The sequence below is a fragment of the Corvus hawaiiensis genome, chromosome 4, assembly GCF_020740725.1.
Source record: "Corvus hawaiiensis isolate bCorHaw1 chromosome 4, bCorHaw1.pri.cur, whole genome shotgun sequence".
NCBI lineage: Eukaryota > Metazoa > Chordata > Aves > Passeriformes > Corvidae > Corvus > Corvus hawaiiensis.
Window position 1 is genome coordinate 79,881,486 of NC_063216.1, and position 15,482 is coordinate 79,896,967.

General features: G+C 53.6%; 2 protein-coding genes across 6 annotated transcripts; one reads left to right on the forward strand and one right to left on the reverse strand.

The window, feature by feature from the left end:
* Positions 1–229: 229 nt before the first annotated feature.
* Positions 230–4,701, reverse strand: LOC125325383 (rab-like protein 2A). 2 transcript variants are annotated; one of them, XM_048302365.1, is made up of 8 exons: positions 4,520–4,701; positions 4,403–4,432; positions 4,199–4,278; positions 2,830–2,909; positions 1,992–2,103; positions 1,276–1,373; positions 948–1,031; positions 230–673 (listed from the first exon to the last, which is right to left on the reverse strand). In XM_048302365.1, the coding sequence occupies exons 1-8, from the start codon at positions 4,657–4,659 to the stop codon at positions 593–595; spliced, it is 705 nt and encodes a 234-aa protein (XP_048158322.1). In that variant the 5' UTR covers positions 4,660–4,701; the 3' UTR covers positions 230–592. The 2 variants fall into 2 exon arrangements, with proteins under 2 accessions (XP_048158322.1, XP_048158321.1); XM_048302364.1 differs by having other exon boundaries at positions 948–1,088.
* Positions 4,702–4,948: 247 nt separating this feature from the next.
* NME6 (NME/NM23 nucleoside diphosphate kinase 6) lies at positions 4,949–7,701 on the forward strand. 4 transcript variants are annotated; one of them, XM_048302171.1, is made up of 6 exons: positions 4,949–5,079; positions 5,197–5,299; positions 5,392–5,431; positions 5,818–5,978; positions 6,195–6,352; positions 7,040–7,573. In XM_048302171.1, exons 1-6 carry the CDS (start codon positions 4,990–4,992, stop codon positions 7,064–7,066), a joined length of 579 nt encoding a protein of 192 aa, XP_048158128.1. In that variant the 5' UTR covers positions 4,949–4,989; the 3' UTR covers positions 7,067–7,573. The 4 variants fall into 4 exon arrangements, with proteins under 4 accessions (XP_048158128.1, XP_048158127.1, XP_048158130.1 ...); XM_048302170.1 differs by having other exon boundaries at positions 4,950–5,079; positions 7,473–7,701; XM_048302173.1 differs by having other exon boundaries at positions 4,950–5,079; positions 6,195–6,371; positions 7,473–7,560.
* Positions 7,702–15,482: the final 7,781 nt, after the last annotated feature.

Here is a 15,482-nt window from a genome sequence, read left to right on the forward strand (position 1 = left end):
TGTGTCAGCTGTAGGGACCTGAAAGGAGAAACCTCCTGCGCTCAGCAGCCCATGGGATCTGGCTGTTCTGGGGCAGAACAGGGACGGGAGCCCAGGAATGTTGTGGCAGAGGTCAGGGGTGGACAGAGGCAGCACTGGCTCAGCTGTGACCAGGCAGGGCTGGCCCGTGGCCTTATACCACCTGGGACGTGCCTCCTTATGGCAGCAGTGCAAGAAGGATGTCATCTCATAGCTTTGTAAAAAATATGCTTTAGTGTTTGCTTTCTGCAGCAGGAACCACTACAGCATCTGGGCAGGATCCTTCCTGCAGGTCCAAGATGGCTCACCTCTCCCAGCCAGCTTTGTCCTGAAGGAGCAGTAGGAATGAGCAATGATCCATGTGGAATCATGTGGATTCTCCCATCCCTCCCCTGAGTGAAATGTGCAGTAGTGAGGGCTGAGCCAATGAAGATCCTGCCCAGACAGGCTCCCACAAGAAGGGAAGAGGCCCAGCTGCCCATCACCACATCTCTAGGGCACGAGAAACATCACTGTCCTGTGTGCAGGCCCCAGAGATCCAGAGCCAAGGGAAAACCAGGCTCAGGGTCCAGGCCTAGGCAGATGGGGGCTCCTCTTCAGTGCAGCTCTTCCCTTCATCCAAGAAATCCTTGCTTGTCTTCTGCAGGTCAAAGCTCTGGAAAGGAGCAGGACAAGGAACTGCTGAGAAGTGACAGAGACTGCAACAACAGTATCTGCTGTGGCTCTTTTAGACTCCACCTAGGGCACTGAGAGCTCTGGTGATGGTTCCCACTTCCCCCCCCCCAGCCCAGACATGAGCAGCACACAAAGCCCCCGGGATCACCAGAGGGCAAAGCTTCCCGTGCTGCACAGTGTCCCCCCTTTGCCACAGGGGAAAAAGAGCAGAACTGCTCATCCTTCAGGAGAAGCAGGGACAGAGGCTTCCCTACCTCCAGCTCCCGCAGGACCTCGTCCATGAAGTCTCCCGAGTGCTGTTTGTAAGCCACGGCCAGCCTGATGGCGTCGTTGAAGAGCTGGTGGGAAGGACAAGGCCCGTCACTCACAGGATGGGGCACATGGGCATTGAGTTCCTGTAGCAGATGGAGACTGTTCCCACATCCCAAGGAAAAAAAACCCTCTGCAACTCTCCATAGCCACCAGCTTCTCACATGGAGCTGAAATGATGGACCGTTTCCTGCTCTCACAGCAGCCCCCGAGCCCCTGGGCTGCCGAGGGGCCTCATGGACACCAAGCCCAGCAGTTGAACGCCCATCTCACCTTCACCACGTTGGTGCCATCAGCAGCAGACACGAAGTAAAAGGGCAAACTGAACTTCCGGGCAAAATTGAAGCTTTTCTGGGTCACCTTCATATCCACTGAGGCAGACAAAGAAGACATGGTCAGTCAGACACGGCAGGAGGTCCAGAAGGTGGGTGTCTTCTGTGTAACGTCAGCCACTGCTGACCCAGACAAGCCACAGCCCCAGCGACAGCAATCATGAACGGCTGGCTAGCATTCCTCATGAGAGGGAACCTTCCAGCCTCCTGCAGAGCCAGGTGAACAGTTTTGTCAGCAGGTGCATTGAGACACATCAGCACACAGGAGCCTGTGCAGGCTGAAGGAGCAGCACCAAGGCCATCCCTGACTGGTCCAGGGAAGCTACAGAACAGCTTTTGCCTCCTTTTGCTGCCATTTTTGACCAGGTGTTGTTCCAGCCACTTTTGGGTTCTTGCTGGATAGAATGGGTAGTGTGGTAAGGACAGAACTGGAAGAACATCACTTGAATAAAACTGAAATGGATCAAATTTGCACTTTTAACTGCTGGCGACACAGGACAGGCACCTGTGAGACAGCAGGTGAGGTCAGCATAGTATCCAGCCCTGGAGGACTCAGGAAATCTCTGGACCCAACAGACAAGGGACATTTGTTCTCAGTCAGGACAGGAGCGAATCCCACCACAACCCTGGCAAGCTGGGAGCAGAAGGGACACTCACCATCAATCTTGTTGGCCACTACGATGCATGGAATCTCTGGGCGGAATTCCCTCAGCTCCTTGTACCAGCTGTTTAGGTTCTTGTAGGTGACCTTCCGCTGCACATCGAACACCTTCCAAAAGAGAACCACCTATCCCGGGGCCAGCCCAGGACAGCTCTGACTGACCCAGGACAGCTCTGATCACTCTGTGGGGCCAAGCTCAGGCAGCTCTGACCAACAAAGGACAGAATCCAGAATGTTCCCAGGGAGACACGACAAAGGGAACTGGGTGTTATTAGAAATGGTGAAAGAGAAAGGGACAGTATCCCCAAGCCCAGCCAGCAGGAAACAGCCCCTTGATGTCCTTTACACTGTCACTGTGTCCTGTGACAAGTCCCTGCCACCCCACAGAGGGAGCAGGCACTGGGAACAGTTTGTGCCAAGCAGGGTAAGATGTGGCCTCCTCTGTTCTGACAACTAAACCACCAGTGAAAATAACTGGTGCTCCCAAGTGGTGAGGAACAGTGGAAAGTGAGAGCGACAGGACAAACCAGGAGATCTGAGCAGGTGAGGAGCCAAGGAAACTGGGAACAGGGGCAAACATGAGGACATTGAGAAGACATCAGAGCCAGGGGATAGAGGAAAGTGTTACCAGGAGAGACAGACCAGAGCTAACCAGGTCCATCTACAGGGGGTTTATCTGGTGAGAGAAGAAAGAATAATCTAGGAAAGTTTTGTAAACCACTGGAAGAGACAAGGAACACACAGCAGTGTAACCATAAAAGTAACACAAAGGCCAAGTGTTGCTGAGACTATTCTGAGCCCAAATCTCATGGATCCCAGCTGAGACTCCCTCACCATGATGCAGGCGTGGGCCTGGTGGTAGTAGGAGGCATGCATGCTCCGGAAGCGTTCCTGGCCTGCCGTGTCCCAGAAGTCTGTAACGCAAGAACAGCTCAGAATGACACAACTCACCAAGCTCTGTTCTTCTCACAACTTACACCCAAGGGGAAAAGCCCAGCCCACCTGCTCAGGGACATAAATTGAGTTTCACCTCACCAATCTGAAACAATCCAGGGTTAAGAAATTGTGCCAAACTGGGATCTTTTCTTATTTGGGCTCAGCTGTGGGCTGTGCTGGCACTGGCCATCAACAAAGGAGAAGCCATCAGTGACACGAGTTTTATGGGACAGCAGGACCAAGACAGGCAGAAGTGCAAAGAGCAGTAGCAATGTCTGGCACTGTCTCTAGGGATGACAATGGGAAACTGCCTAAAACTGCAGAAACTGCTGGACACTGCTGGTTTCTGGCCCAGTGATGGTCAGCCAGGGCCTTGCTGTGGGAAATGCTCCAGCTCCTCTTGCAGACATCTGACTCTGCTCTCCCAGGGGCAGGACTCACTCTGAAGTGCTGAAGGTAAGTCAGCCAGAGGCAAACAGGTCCCAGTCCCTGAAGTTCTGTGTACACCAGATATCATGGGACAAACCTGGACATGACCATGCCTTTTGCTGTTGATGCAGCTCAGGTGGAGATCCCCCACCCCTCACTGGGTTTGTAGGCTCACATCTGAGTCTGGTTTGCTGTATACATTTGAATAGCTTCAGTTAAGCACCTCAATGTAGTCACAACTCTTGTCAGCTGGACCCAAGCGTGGCACTGTACCCAATGCCAAACAAACCAGTTTCCTTAGGGATTCCTTTGCACTGACACTGTGTCAGACCTGTTGGACAGTGACCTTCTTAAACTGCCCAGATACAGACAGGTCCCTATCAGACCACATTTGCATTCACTGTCTATGTCACAACAAAGATGTTGAACAGTGCCAGCCCCAACCCTGACCCTGAGGGACCCCTGAGGGCCCCCACTTGTCCAGGTCTCCACAAGGACAACGAGCCATGACCAGTGACTCCATGTGGTCATCCAGACCATTTTTCATCCCCCGATTCTCCATTCATCCATCCAATCCCTGTCTCTCCAGCTCAGAGCCCCGGACATTGCGGGGACAGTGCCCAACACTTTTCCAAGCCCAGGGGGATGATGGCAGTCACTTTGCACCTGCAGCCCCGTCACAGAAGGGCACCAGTTCTGTCAGGATGTTGTAGTCTATCAAAACCCCTAAGCAAGATCCAGACCAAGATCCAAGGGGATCTCCAGTTCCCAGCTGTTCCCTCCGCCATGGCACCGCCAGTCCCCGGGAACACGGCATGCCCCCCCTGGCCCTACTCACCCACGCGGACCTCCTGCCCGCCCACCCGGGCGCGGTGCTGGTACAGCGTCAGGGCGAACGTGGAAAACTGCTGGGGGCGACTGCGGCGCGTTAAGGAGCCGACGGAGAGGTGCAGACCCCGTTCCGCCGCGACCACCGGGCCAGGCCGACGCCGCTTCCCGTCGTGCCTGCAGCGCTCCCCCGCTCCCCCGCTCCCAAGGATACAAGCCGTCGAGCAGGAACCGCTCCAGCAGCCTGCGGAGAGAGCACGCGCCGCCGTGAGCCCGCGGGACCCGCCGCTGCCCCCGCCCGCCCCCGCGGGGCCCTCCGCGCCCCACGCACTTGGACTTGCCCACGGCGCTGTCGCCCAGGCAGATGATCTTCACCGTCTCCTCAGCGCCGGCCGCGGCCTCATCGCGGGTCCCATCCGGGGCTTCCTCCCGGGCCCCGTCCCGGCCGCGCTCCTCCGCTGCCGTCGCCATGGCAGCGCCTGCGCGTCCTCCGTGCCGCGCGGTGAGTCCCGGTCCCGCCCCATCCCGGCCCCGCCCCATCCCGGCCCTCTGCCCCGGCCCCGCCCCATCCCGGCCCCGCCCCATCCCGGCCCTCTGCCCCGGCCCCGCCCTATCCCGGCCCCGCCCCATCCCGGCCCTCTGCCCCATCCCGGCCCTCTGTCCCGGTCCCGCCCCATCCCGGCCCTCTGCCCCATCCCGGCCCCGCCGCCCTCGGACCCCGGCCCCTCCCCGCCCGTAGCCTCTGATCCCTGCCCTGCCCTCTCTGCGCCGGCGCCTCGGCCGCGCCGCTGCGGCCTGGCCATGGCGGCCCCGCGCGGTGGCGCGCGGCGGCTGCAGTTGACTCTGGCGCTGCTCAAGCCGGACGCTGCGGCCCATCCGCTCGTGCACGAGGTGAGCGACGGCCGGGCAGGACCGGGCCGGGCCGGGCCGGGCCGGGCACAGCAGGGCGCAGCAGGCCTCGCCACGGCTCGCCCTCCCTCCCCGCCCCAGCGCCTCCTCTTCCCGCAGGCTGTGCACGCCGCCATCCTGCGTCACCGGTTCCTCATTGTCCGCGCCAAGGAGCTGCGGTGCGGCCCGGAGCAGAGCCGCCGCTTCTACCGGGAGCACGCAGGTACGAGCGGGGCTCAGGGGCTGCTAGAGCGGGATGCTGACTTGGGCCGGTGCACATGGGCCGGTGCCGACTCGGTCTATGTCTCTTCGCAGGGCGTTTCTTCTACCAGCGGCTGGTGGAGTTCATGGCCAGGTACCTGCCGCGGGTGTGCGGGGCGCGGGGAAGCCCCGCGTTGCAGGTGACCCGTGTGTGGAGGGGCTCGCTGGGATGTGCGGAGGTGGGAGGCTCTGGCCATAGCAGGAGGAGTGTCGGGATGCTGCCCTAATGTGACAGCAGCGGTACCTGGTGGGTGGCACCCCCGAAGGTGGTGGAGGTCATCATTTGGAGTAGGTCACCAGTGCCAACGCCGTGGCGTCGGTGCCGTGGCAGGTTCGTGCCCCTCCCCATGGCCTGGCAGGCCAGGGCCCGGCATGGCAGCCCATGGCAGCCGTACTGTGCAGGTTCGCAAGGACGAATAACCTGTTTGTAATGAGCGCTTCTTCATCTTTTCTCCTGTTCTTCCTGGGCCGTTGCCCCAGTGGCCCCATGTGGGCTTACATCCTGGCCCACGAGAATGCTGTCCCTCTATGGAGATCCCTGATGGGACCCACTAAAGTGTTCCGAGCCCGACACAGTGACCCAGACTCCATTCGAGGTGCCTACGGCCTCACGGACACCAGGAACACGACCCATGGCTCAGGTAGGCCTGGCATTCTTGGATGGCACTTGGGGAGGCAGGAATGATGGTGCTTTGTCTGCCTTTGCTTTAGTTCTGGGGCTCCAAATGAATGATTTGTTCCCTTCTGCACACCCCACGCACATCTGGCCAGGTGCAGCCTAGCCAGGTGCCTTTGGCGTGTTTGTGGTGGCAGACTGGCATCTCTCTCTCTCATTGCCTTTTCTTCTCTTTTGACAGACTCACCTGCCTCAGCCAGCAGAGAAATTGCCTTTTTTTTCCCTGAGTTCGATGAGCAGCGCTGGTACGAGCAGGACGAGCCCCGGCTCCGCCGCGGGCAGCTGTACTACAGCGCCGAGGAGCGTGTGCACCGCGTGCTCAGGGCAGAGGAGGCAGAGGTGACCTGAGTTACCTGTGGTAGGGTTTGGTTTGCTGACCTGGCAACATGTGTGGGCACTCTCTTGGGGCACCAGACACAGAGCTGTGCTGTGGTTTAGGGAGTGTGGGAGAGCAAAGGCCTTGTGCACATTGTGCTGCATGAGATTAGGTTGCGCTGCCTGGGATCACATTATTGGTGTAACAGGCAGATACTGGGGTGCTGTAGGAGGAATTCCCCTACAGAGAGTCTGGCCATGCAGCTCACTGGCCCCTTGAGTTTGTTTGGGTGTGAACAGGACAGGTGAGTTTGTCAAGGGCCAGGTGAAGGATGGGTTGCTTGTTCCAGATCGGATTGGCCTGGGTTTGCTGATGGGAAGCCTCATGTTCTCCTGCTGGCTGTTCCCACAGTGCCTTCGGGAGAAAAGAAGGAAAAAGAGCATGAAGAAAGGTGTCAGCAGGGCAAGATGAACTGTCCTGTCCTCGCTCACCTGCAGCCAGGCTGGGAAGTGAAGAGCTTTGCTAATAGCTCTTCATGTGAGACTTTGTGACAAAACACCTGAGGGCAGCTGGGAACCCTCAGTGTCCATGGCCTCACTGGGTGCTGGGGCAGTTCTGTGTCCTTGGGAGGTGGGATGGACAAAGACACTGAATTATCCATATATGTGATGGAATGATGATAAGGTGGTGCAGGAGGGCTTGGTTGGGAGGTACAGAGCCAGGTCCTGGCAGGCTGATTTGTGTTTCTCTCTGGGATGCTGTGTGAGATGTGTTCCTGGACGGGGTTTCAGTCCATTTACGCCATATCCCTGCGGGCTCCTTACAGTGCTGCCGTTTTAGTTACAGTGCCTTGTTGTACTGTGGGAATTTCTTTTAGGCAATCCCAAATGCTCGGGCTGGGGAAGGTATGCAGTGCTGTGCTTGGGGCAGGAAAGCTGAGCCGAGATTCACCAGTGCCGTGGTACGTCACAGATCCAAGGCAGGGACTTTCTAGGTGCTTCCAGAATTCTGTGAGGTGTTGGGTAGTGACTGACAATGCTCTGTTGCGGAAAGCACTGCCCAGAGCTGCCGTGGTTAAACTCATCCATGTTTGTGTTCTCTCCTCCTCCTGTCTGGGATCAAATGGTCATTGTTCTGTTCCAGGTACAGAGCCAGGGATCTGCGGGACATCACTGCTGTCCCTGTCCTCAGCAGTGTCCAGAGTGGATCTGCTCAGGGTCTTGTGTGTCTTCACACAGGTCTGAGAGCTGCTGTCCCCAGTGTTGTTGATACTTTATTGACATTGCATCAGTTGTTTTGTTGATTCCTGGAGGTTTAGCTCAGATCTATGTGTTTTTCTTTTAACTATTAAACTTCACTATTTTTCACCTTTTCTCTTTCATGTTGCACGTTCCTTTTTGGATATTACTTGGGAATGTCATTAACTGGTAATTCCTGGCTCACACTTCCCATTTTTAAAGTTTTGGTGTTTTTTCCTACTAACTTGCAGTGGTTACATTTGGGAAAGGGCCCCTTTGAACATTGCCAGTGCAGAGAACTCGTGACAGCAGGATTGTCACAGAGTGATGCCACCTCACAGCCTCCGTGATTCAGGTAGCTGCCAGGTGTCACCTTGACACTGCCCTGGCCCTGAGGCTGTACCTGAGCACAGGTGCTCAGACTGGGCAGTCCATTGCCCCAGACAGAGGGTTTATTGTGCAAATCTAAAGCTGTCCAGCAAACTTTATCAGAGACCTGAGGTTGAAGCACTTGGTGTTGGATGCAGGAGACAGTGTCAAAACTGATTTTTGGTCTCCAAGGAAGCCTTATGGAATGTCACAGGTAGTTCTGCTTTGAGGGCTCTTATCAAAGTGGGTTTGTGTTGGAGTGAAAGCTCCTCTGGATTCAGGCCCAGAGGGAAGCCAAAGCACGGGGGTTGAATTAAAACCTTTGGACAAGCTGAGATACATGAAGTCACACCAAAGTGAAATAGAAATACAGATTTTTAACTTCGGTAGAAATAGATGCTAAGTGCCTTAAACATGAAAAAGCTGTAGCACAGACCTTAAACACAGTTCTTACTGCAGCAGTGTTACCTTTTCACAGAATTCTTTACTTTAGACAAAATCTAGGTAGAATTACACTGTTCACATTTTTTAGATGGAGTGTTCACATAAACAATAAGAGCCGATAGAAACTGCATACTCAAATCTGTGTAATACCTATGTAGTACTTGTGTAAGGCTTATGACTGTTAGAATTAGGCCAGGATAGGTTAAGAAAAGAAAAACTAGAATCATGTATTAATCTTATTGGTCACTTAACAAATATAATCCACACTTCTGTAAGAAAAAATATATGGAGCATATAGAACATAGAGAAGAAGCTGGTTTTGCCTACTGTTGCTGCCACTGCTTGGCTTTATCATGTAACCCCCTTGAACTCTGCCTTCAAGACAGCTGTGAGACTGTGAAATAAAGAACTTAGCAGAACAGCAGCCTCCTCTGCTCTTTTACCCTGGTCCGAGAAGGAAGGGTACCCCATCAAAAGCTCAACAAGGTTTGGTTTGGTTTGGTTTTTTCATTTTCTTTTTCCCCTCCTTGTAAGTACCTACCACATGGTTTTTCACTTTTCTGATGGTGCTTGCCCTATCCCAGGCAGTTTCTTGGGCTGAGCTGGATGGGCCTGGAGCAGCCTGGTGTAGTGGGTGACATCCGTGTTCATGGCAGGGACGTGGAGCTGGATGAGCTTTATGGTCCTTCCCAGCCCAAGCCATTCCATGCTGATGGGTGTGGCACCTCAGTATAGGTGTGAAGGGCAGTTTGAGATCCCTGTTTTTTCCTGGAAACTGCAGGTCCCTGGCCCACTTGCGGCGTGGGTGTGCAAGGGAACACAGGTCTGTGCATAGGGCTGGTCACAGCTGTGCGTCTGCAGCAGGTTCCACCTCAGGTGCTGCTGCAAAAGCACTGCCTGAGGCCACAAGGTCCAGCCCAGGCACCTGCAGAGATACCTCAGGTGTGGAGCTGGCCCAGGGAGTCTCACTGGGACATGTGAGTTTTGGGTATAAACGTGATCTGCTCTTGGAAGAATTGAGCAGGTTTGTCTCAGCTCTGGAGGGGATGACATGGCTTGGCCTGGGAGGAAGGGAAGGAAAGGCTTCAGAGGGAAATCAGTACTGATCCCATCCCAGGCTGCTGATCCTAACCCAGGCCTGGCCTTGGTCCCTGCCACCATGGGCAGAACCCTCTCAGCTTGAGGAATTTCACTTGATTTATTGCTGTAACACAAACTTTTAGTTACTGCTTCAGATACCGAGGAAAACCCGAGATGACCATTAAAGAAACACCTGGGGAAACACCTTTCCTCTACTTTCCCAGGTTCAGCTTCAGTCTAGCATCTTTTCTTCCCTCTTTCCCTGCAGGTTCTGCCCAGTCTCTCCCAGTCCCTGGGGGAAGTGACATAGCACAGGGGGCTGGGGCTGGGCTTTGCTTTCTATTTGTTGTTTCTTCCTCTTTCCTTCTTGTTTACTCACTCATGGCACACCCACAGGCCTCAGTCCCTCAGGTGTGTACCTGCTCTGCCATGGTCCTCCCTGCGCTGATCCCTTCAGGGAGAAATGGGCCAATGGGAATTTCTTGAAGTTCGTAGAGGGAAATGCCATATCCTGCACCTGGGCAGGGGTATTTCCATTTGTCAACACTCACATGGGGGACCAGAGCAAAGTTGCAGAGAAGTACCTGGCTGTCCTGATGGGCCGTGAGCCACCCCTGAGTCAGCAATGCACCTCCATGGTCCCAGAGCATCCTCAGGTGTGGGAGCCAGAGCACTTGCCCACAGGTAGGGGAGACCCCATCCCCTCCCTGGGCCACAGGTAAGGCCACATCTGGAGCCTGGCACCAGTTTCGGGCTCCCCAGTACAAGACAGCCCGGTCAGAACTGGAGACCAGCATGGATTGATTAGGACATCTGAGAATCTGACAGGTAAGGAGAGGCTGAGGGCTGGGACTGCTCAGACTTAGGAGCTCAGTGGGGTTTATCAATGGGTAGAAATACCAGGTGTGAGCAGTGAAGGGAACCTCAGGTGTCCCAGGAATGGACACAAGGCAATGGAAACAATCTGAAACACTGGCAATTTCACTGAGACATAGAAGAACCTCTTTTATTATTGTTATACTTCCAAGTGTGATAAAGTAAGGTCAGGAGCCCCTGTGCCAAGGCAGGGCTTTGGGCTGAATAATCTCCAAAGTTCCTTCTGTGCTCTTGAGACTCGGGTGCCTGTGGCACAGGCGAGCCTGTGTGCCACAGGCGTGGACCCTGGGGTGTTGCTGCAGTGGCAGGGGATGCACAGGGGCCACCTGGGCAGCAGGTCAGGCCTCTCCTTCCTGCAGCACAGCTGTAATTTGTACCAGCCCCACCTTGGGAGGGCTGTGTTGCTGTTCAGTGTTTTCATCTCTGCAGCTGATCTGCCCTTTTACCAACAGCCTGTGTCCTCCTTTTCCCAGGTCTGGGGATGAGGATAAATGGATACAATGGAAATAAAGACAAAGTTATCGCTTCAGTGCTGACTGCACGTGTCTCTGCTAAAGCTGCATCTCACTGTACAGAGCTAGAGACAAGGGTGTTGTGGGTTGCCAAAGATTTTGTGGATTTGATCTTGTTATCAGGCTGGGGGTTTTCACATGGAAAAGACAGCCTGGAAAGGCAGCCACATAATCAAATCCCAGGCAAACAGAAGTCAGGTGTTCAGGGAAGACTGTCCCAGAGAGATCCAATCCATCCCCGCACTGAAAGTACCGAGGAATAAACAAACAGTCATCTTGGGTGTGAGGGTCACAATCCCGCTGTCCACAGTTTTCCCACAGAGCCGCTGTATGATGCAGGAGAACAAGGAGCGAGAGAAACACCAAACTGCAGAAAAAATCCTCATAGATTGGGACTGTTTTCTCCCTAGCACAGAAAATAAACACACTCCCCCCTCAGGCCCCAGACAGGCTCAGCAGGGGCTGGATCTGGGCACTGACCAAATGTCATCTTGAGCTTGATGTTGAGCACAGACCAGGAAAACCCCATGACAGACCATACTCCTGTCTACATGGAGAAGCCATCCGCATTGGCTCCTCCTCACCTGTGTCCAGACAGGCACATCTCCATGATACACTGTCCAAAGCCCTGGTATACTCCAAGAAGAACCAGTTTCCATCTCTCCATCAAATCCTGATCCCAGTTACCAACATGTCCAGGACTTAATTGGCCCCTCCGTTCACACATGACTATTGAGTACTTTTATTAGCCAGATCTCTTCATTAATTGCTCCCCTGCCTTCCAAAACATTCCAGATTAACAAAACATGATTCTGTATCTCCTGCAGCACCCAGGGAAAGTTAAAAGCCATCAGTTATGCAAAACTGCTGCTGCTGGAGCTGAATATTTAAATTTAACCTGGGGCTGTGTTGATCCTTTCCAGAGAAAAGATGTTCTACAGAAGCTCTTTAGAAATCCATCCCCTCCCTGAGTGCAAGGAGACTTCTGGAAGCAATGGGAGGGATGAATTATGGTAGCACTGTGGCGTGTCTGCCATCATGAAGCAGCTCCTGCAGGAAGCAGCATCCGTGGTTCAGTGTTCCCCAGTCTGATCCCTGGGTACTGGCTCCCTGCGCAGGGGCAACAGACAGGAGAAGTTTAAGCATTGGACAGAAGAACAGCTGCCAAATTACAGATGTGAGATTGTGGCAGCATCAGCCATCACAAAACTAAGCTGAACCAGCATTCAGGTAATTGTCTTTGTTATTTGGAGATACAAAGTTTGGAGGTCAAATAAAGCAACAGAAAATCTTTGTGGCAGAGAAAAACAAGCCTGAGGCAGGCCCAGGTCTCTGGTTTCAGCTTGGTCTGTACCTACAGATCAGGGATGGGAAAGGGGCAGCAAGGAGAAAAAAATGAGATAAATTGTGTTAAATTAAACCCTTTGGAAGTTACAAATCAGAGGTGACTCAGCATAGGACCAAGAGGCACCAGTATGACACAAACAAGTTATGTATGAGATATGCAGTGGTGTAATAACTGCTCCTACCTACTGTGGGGTATACTGTGGGGTGTGGCTGGAGCAGGGCAGGAATTTGGGCAGGAGGTACAACCAGGATTGCAAATAGCCCTGGAATCTCAACACTGTATTTCTTGTTGCAAAACAGATGTTTTCAAAACACCTGTCATCCAGCTATTTCCCAGGGCCTGTCAATGCACTGGCCAATTGCTTACTGTTTTCTCTTTTTATTATACTTCAACAGTGTTGTGTCCACAGACATTTCAAAGGTGGTAGGTCTGTGCAGACCTGGGCCTTCTCGCTCCAAGTGCCTCTAGGATGTGACTGATCCCAGCTGGTGTGAAGGAAGTGGCTGCCTTGAACTTTTACCAGCCCAGAACTTTTAACAGCCCACTGTGGGCCTTGTTTACACGTTCACAAACATGCCAGGTGAGCAGGTGAAGTGCTCTGGGCTTTTGTAATTGGCACTGGAACTCCTGTGGTCTGCTCCCCACAGATAGCAGTCTGTGGGGAGTGGGACCAAGTGGGAAAACTGGGAACACAGGAACTTCTCTCTCCAACTTCAGCCTCCTGGTGAAAGTGCACTAATTGGCCTCAGGGGCAGAGTTGGTGCCCACACCTGAATGAGGAACCTCAGAGCTGGCTGTGGGAAGAAGGATACAGGCAGCAGGTGCCACAGCTGCCCAGGAAGGACCATGAGCAACCATGAGGCAAAAGTGCTGCTCAGTGGTGACAGGAGAGAATTCCCTTGGTGCTTTCTCAGCACAAGTTGGCCAGGAAGAACCAGTGACCCCAGGGCTGGTGGCAGGAGCACACTTTCCATTTCCAGGCCCCTGTAGGTGTTGGACCTCCCCAAACTGCGCTGCGCAAGGGTGATGCCCCAGCGTAACAGGCCACTCACTTCATATGTGATTGCAGTGTTTGGGCTTCTGCAAACGTCAGCACATTACAAACACATGTAAATCTGGTCAGCTTTGGCCAGTTTATGGTTAGACCATAGAACTGCAACCCTTCTTGCCCTGTGTCCTTAAGTGTAAATGACACTGGACAAAATCTTGAAACTGTACAATTTCTTCAGACAAAAATCTCCTTGTCAAGTGTTGGCAGAGGACTCTGGCAGGAATCCACGACCTCTGCCACGAGATGTAGGGTGAGGCTGTTGTCCTGTCTTGGATAGGCCAAAGTGGAAATGCCAAATTTAGCTTACTCTTATTCCTTGCCTGGTCCAGGGAACAGGTGGCCCTGACAGCTAAAAATAATTTGAAAAATCCTGAAGGAAGTGTTTACCCTGAGGAAATCACTGGGAGGACCCCCTGAAATATTATTCTTGAAACACCTGGTGAGAGTTTCATTCCAGCATCAGACTTGTGACAGTGAGCAGGGGCTGCTTTGAGCAGGCCCTGGTAGCAGAGGTGACTCCGGCTGTGAGGATGCTCATCTGTGGGCAGGTGAGTGCTGAGTATCCCCAAGGTCCAAGTCCAGGGCCTCTCAGGGCCTTTACCCAATGCCCAAAGGGTTTTTCCCTGAGATCCAGTGAGGATATCTCCTGTTCCAGCTTGTCCCAGTTGCTTCTCTGGTCACCATGCAGTTGTGAGAAGAGTCTGTACCCATCACCTCTCCCCAATAATACAAGGCATCTGCAGACTGTGGTCAGAGCCCCCTTTTCCTTGTTCCAGCAACAGTGGGGCTTATGAGAAAATCCTACAGAAGAGTGCCCATGGAGAGTTTTAAAAAGTGGTGCTAGAATCACAGACTCTCAGATTGATTTGGGTTGAAAGAGACCTTAAAACTCATCCAGTTCCACCCCCTGCCATGGGCAGGGACACCTTTCACTAGACCAGGCTGCTTTAAGCCCTGTCCAGCCTAGTCTTGGACACTTCCAGGGATGGAGAAACCCAACCTGAGAAGAAAAGGAGAACACACAAGCACAAGCTCTAGGTTGTATGAAATCTGTTGGAACTGCTGTCTGGGTGACATCTGCAGGACAGGACAGTTTTAGTGCCCTCAGAACTACATCTGAGACAGCCAAAACCACTGAGGTGAAAAACCTGAGCAAGAAGCTGTTGCAGCTGCGGGGAGAGTCATGGCTATTAACAACCCACTGAGCTCTGGAGCCAGGTGTGGCTGCAGGGATCCCAGGCCCAGAAGCTGCCTGGGCAGCAGCGGGGTGAGCAGAGATGAGGGCAAGGAGGGCACTCAGCCGGCACATGTCAGAGCAGCAGCAATGTCAGGGAAAGCACCTGCCCGGGCCACCAGGTCCAGAGGGTGGTGTGAAGAAGTCATGCTCTACCTGGGGGCAGGGACAAACGGAGTGTCACCAGTATCTGTCTTGGCCCATGTCCTGTGGAACATGCTCATCTCATCAGTTGTAGGAAAGAGGTAACAGAGTGTACTCCTGTCAGGGTTGTGGCTGACACAAGTCAAGGGGACCAGTGCTCCAGGGCAGGGCCAGAAGGACATGGACAGACTGGGAAATGGAGCCGGAAGGAACTGGTGAAATTCAACAAAGACAAATGCCAGGTCCTGCACCCAGTGCTCCCTGAAACAAAAATGCACCAACAGTCTCAGGAGAGGTCAGTGAAGACCCCCCCCAAAAGGCTAGGGCTGGAGTCTCATGCTGAGAGCAGGGACTGGAAGTGCTGAGTGGATTCTGCCAGCAGGAGGAATGGCTTTGGGGACACCAAGTAACCGTTTGTCTGCCAGTCCCTACAGGGAGATTATCCCAAAACCAGTGCCATGCTCATTACAGTGGGACACGGAGGGAGGAGGAGGGGTGGCAGGCAAAATCCAGACAAAGTCCACCATTTTCTTGTCCCCATCCTCAAAGGAAGCATTTGTGCTCATATGGCAACCAGGACCAGCTGGCAGTGCTGCTGCAGGGAGCTGTGATACACGCGAGGGTGCTTTCTGCTGGAGAAAGAATTCTTGAGCATCCCTCAAAACAAGCAGGGAAACAGGACTGGGAGAAGTTCCTGGTGTTACAACAGTGCACTTGGATCTGGGAAGTACAACACATGCTTGGAGAAGGTAAGTTAAGAGTCTGATTTTCAGAAGTGTTGAGTATTTATAGGACCTGGGCCCAATACTGAAGGCTGCACACCCAAATTGAGGTATTTGGTTTAAAAAACAACTTCC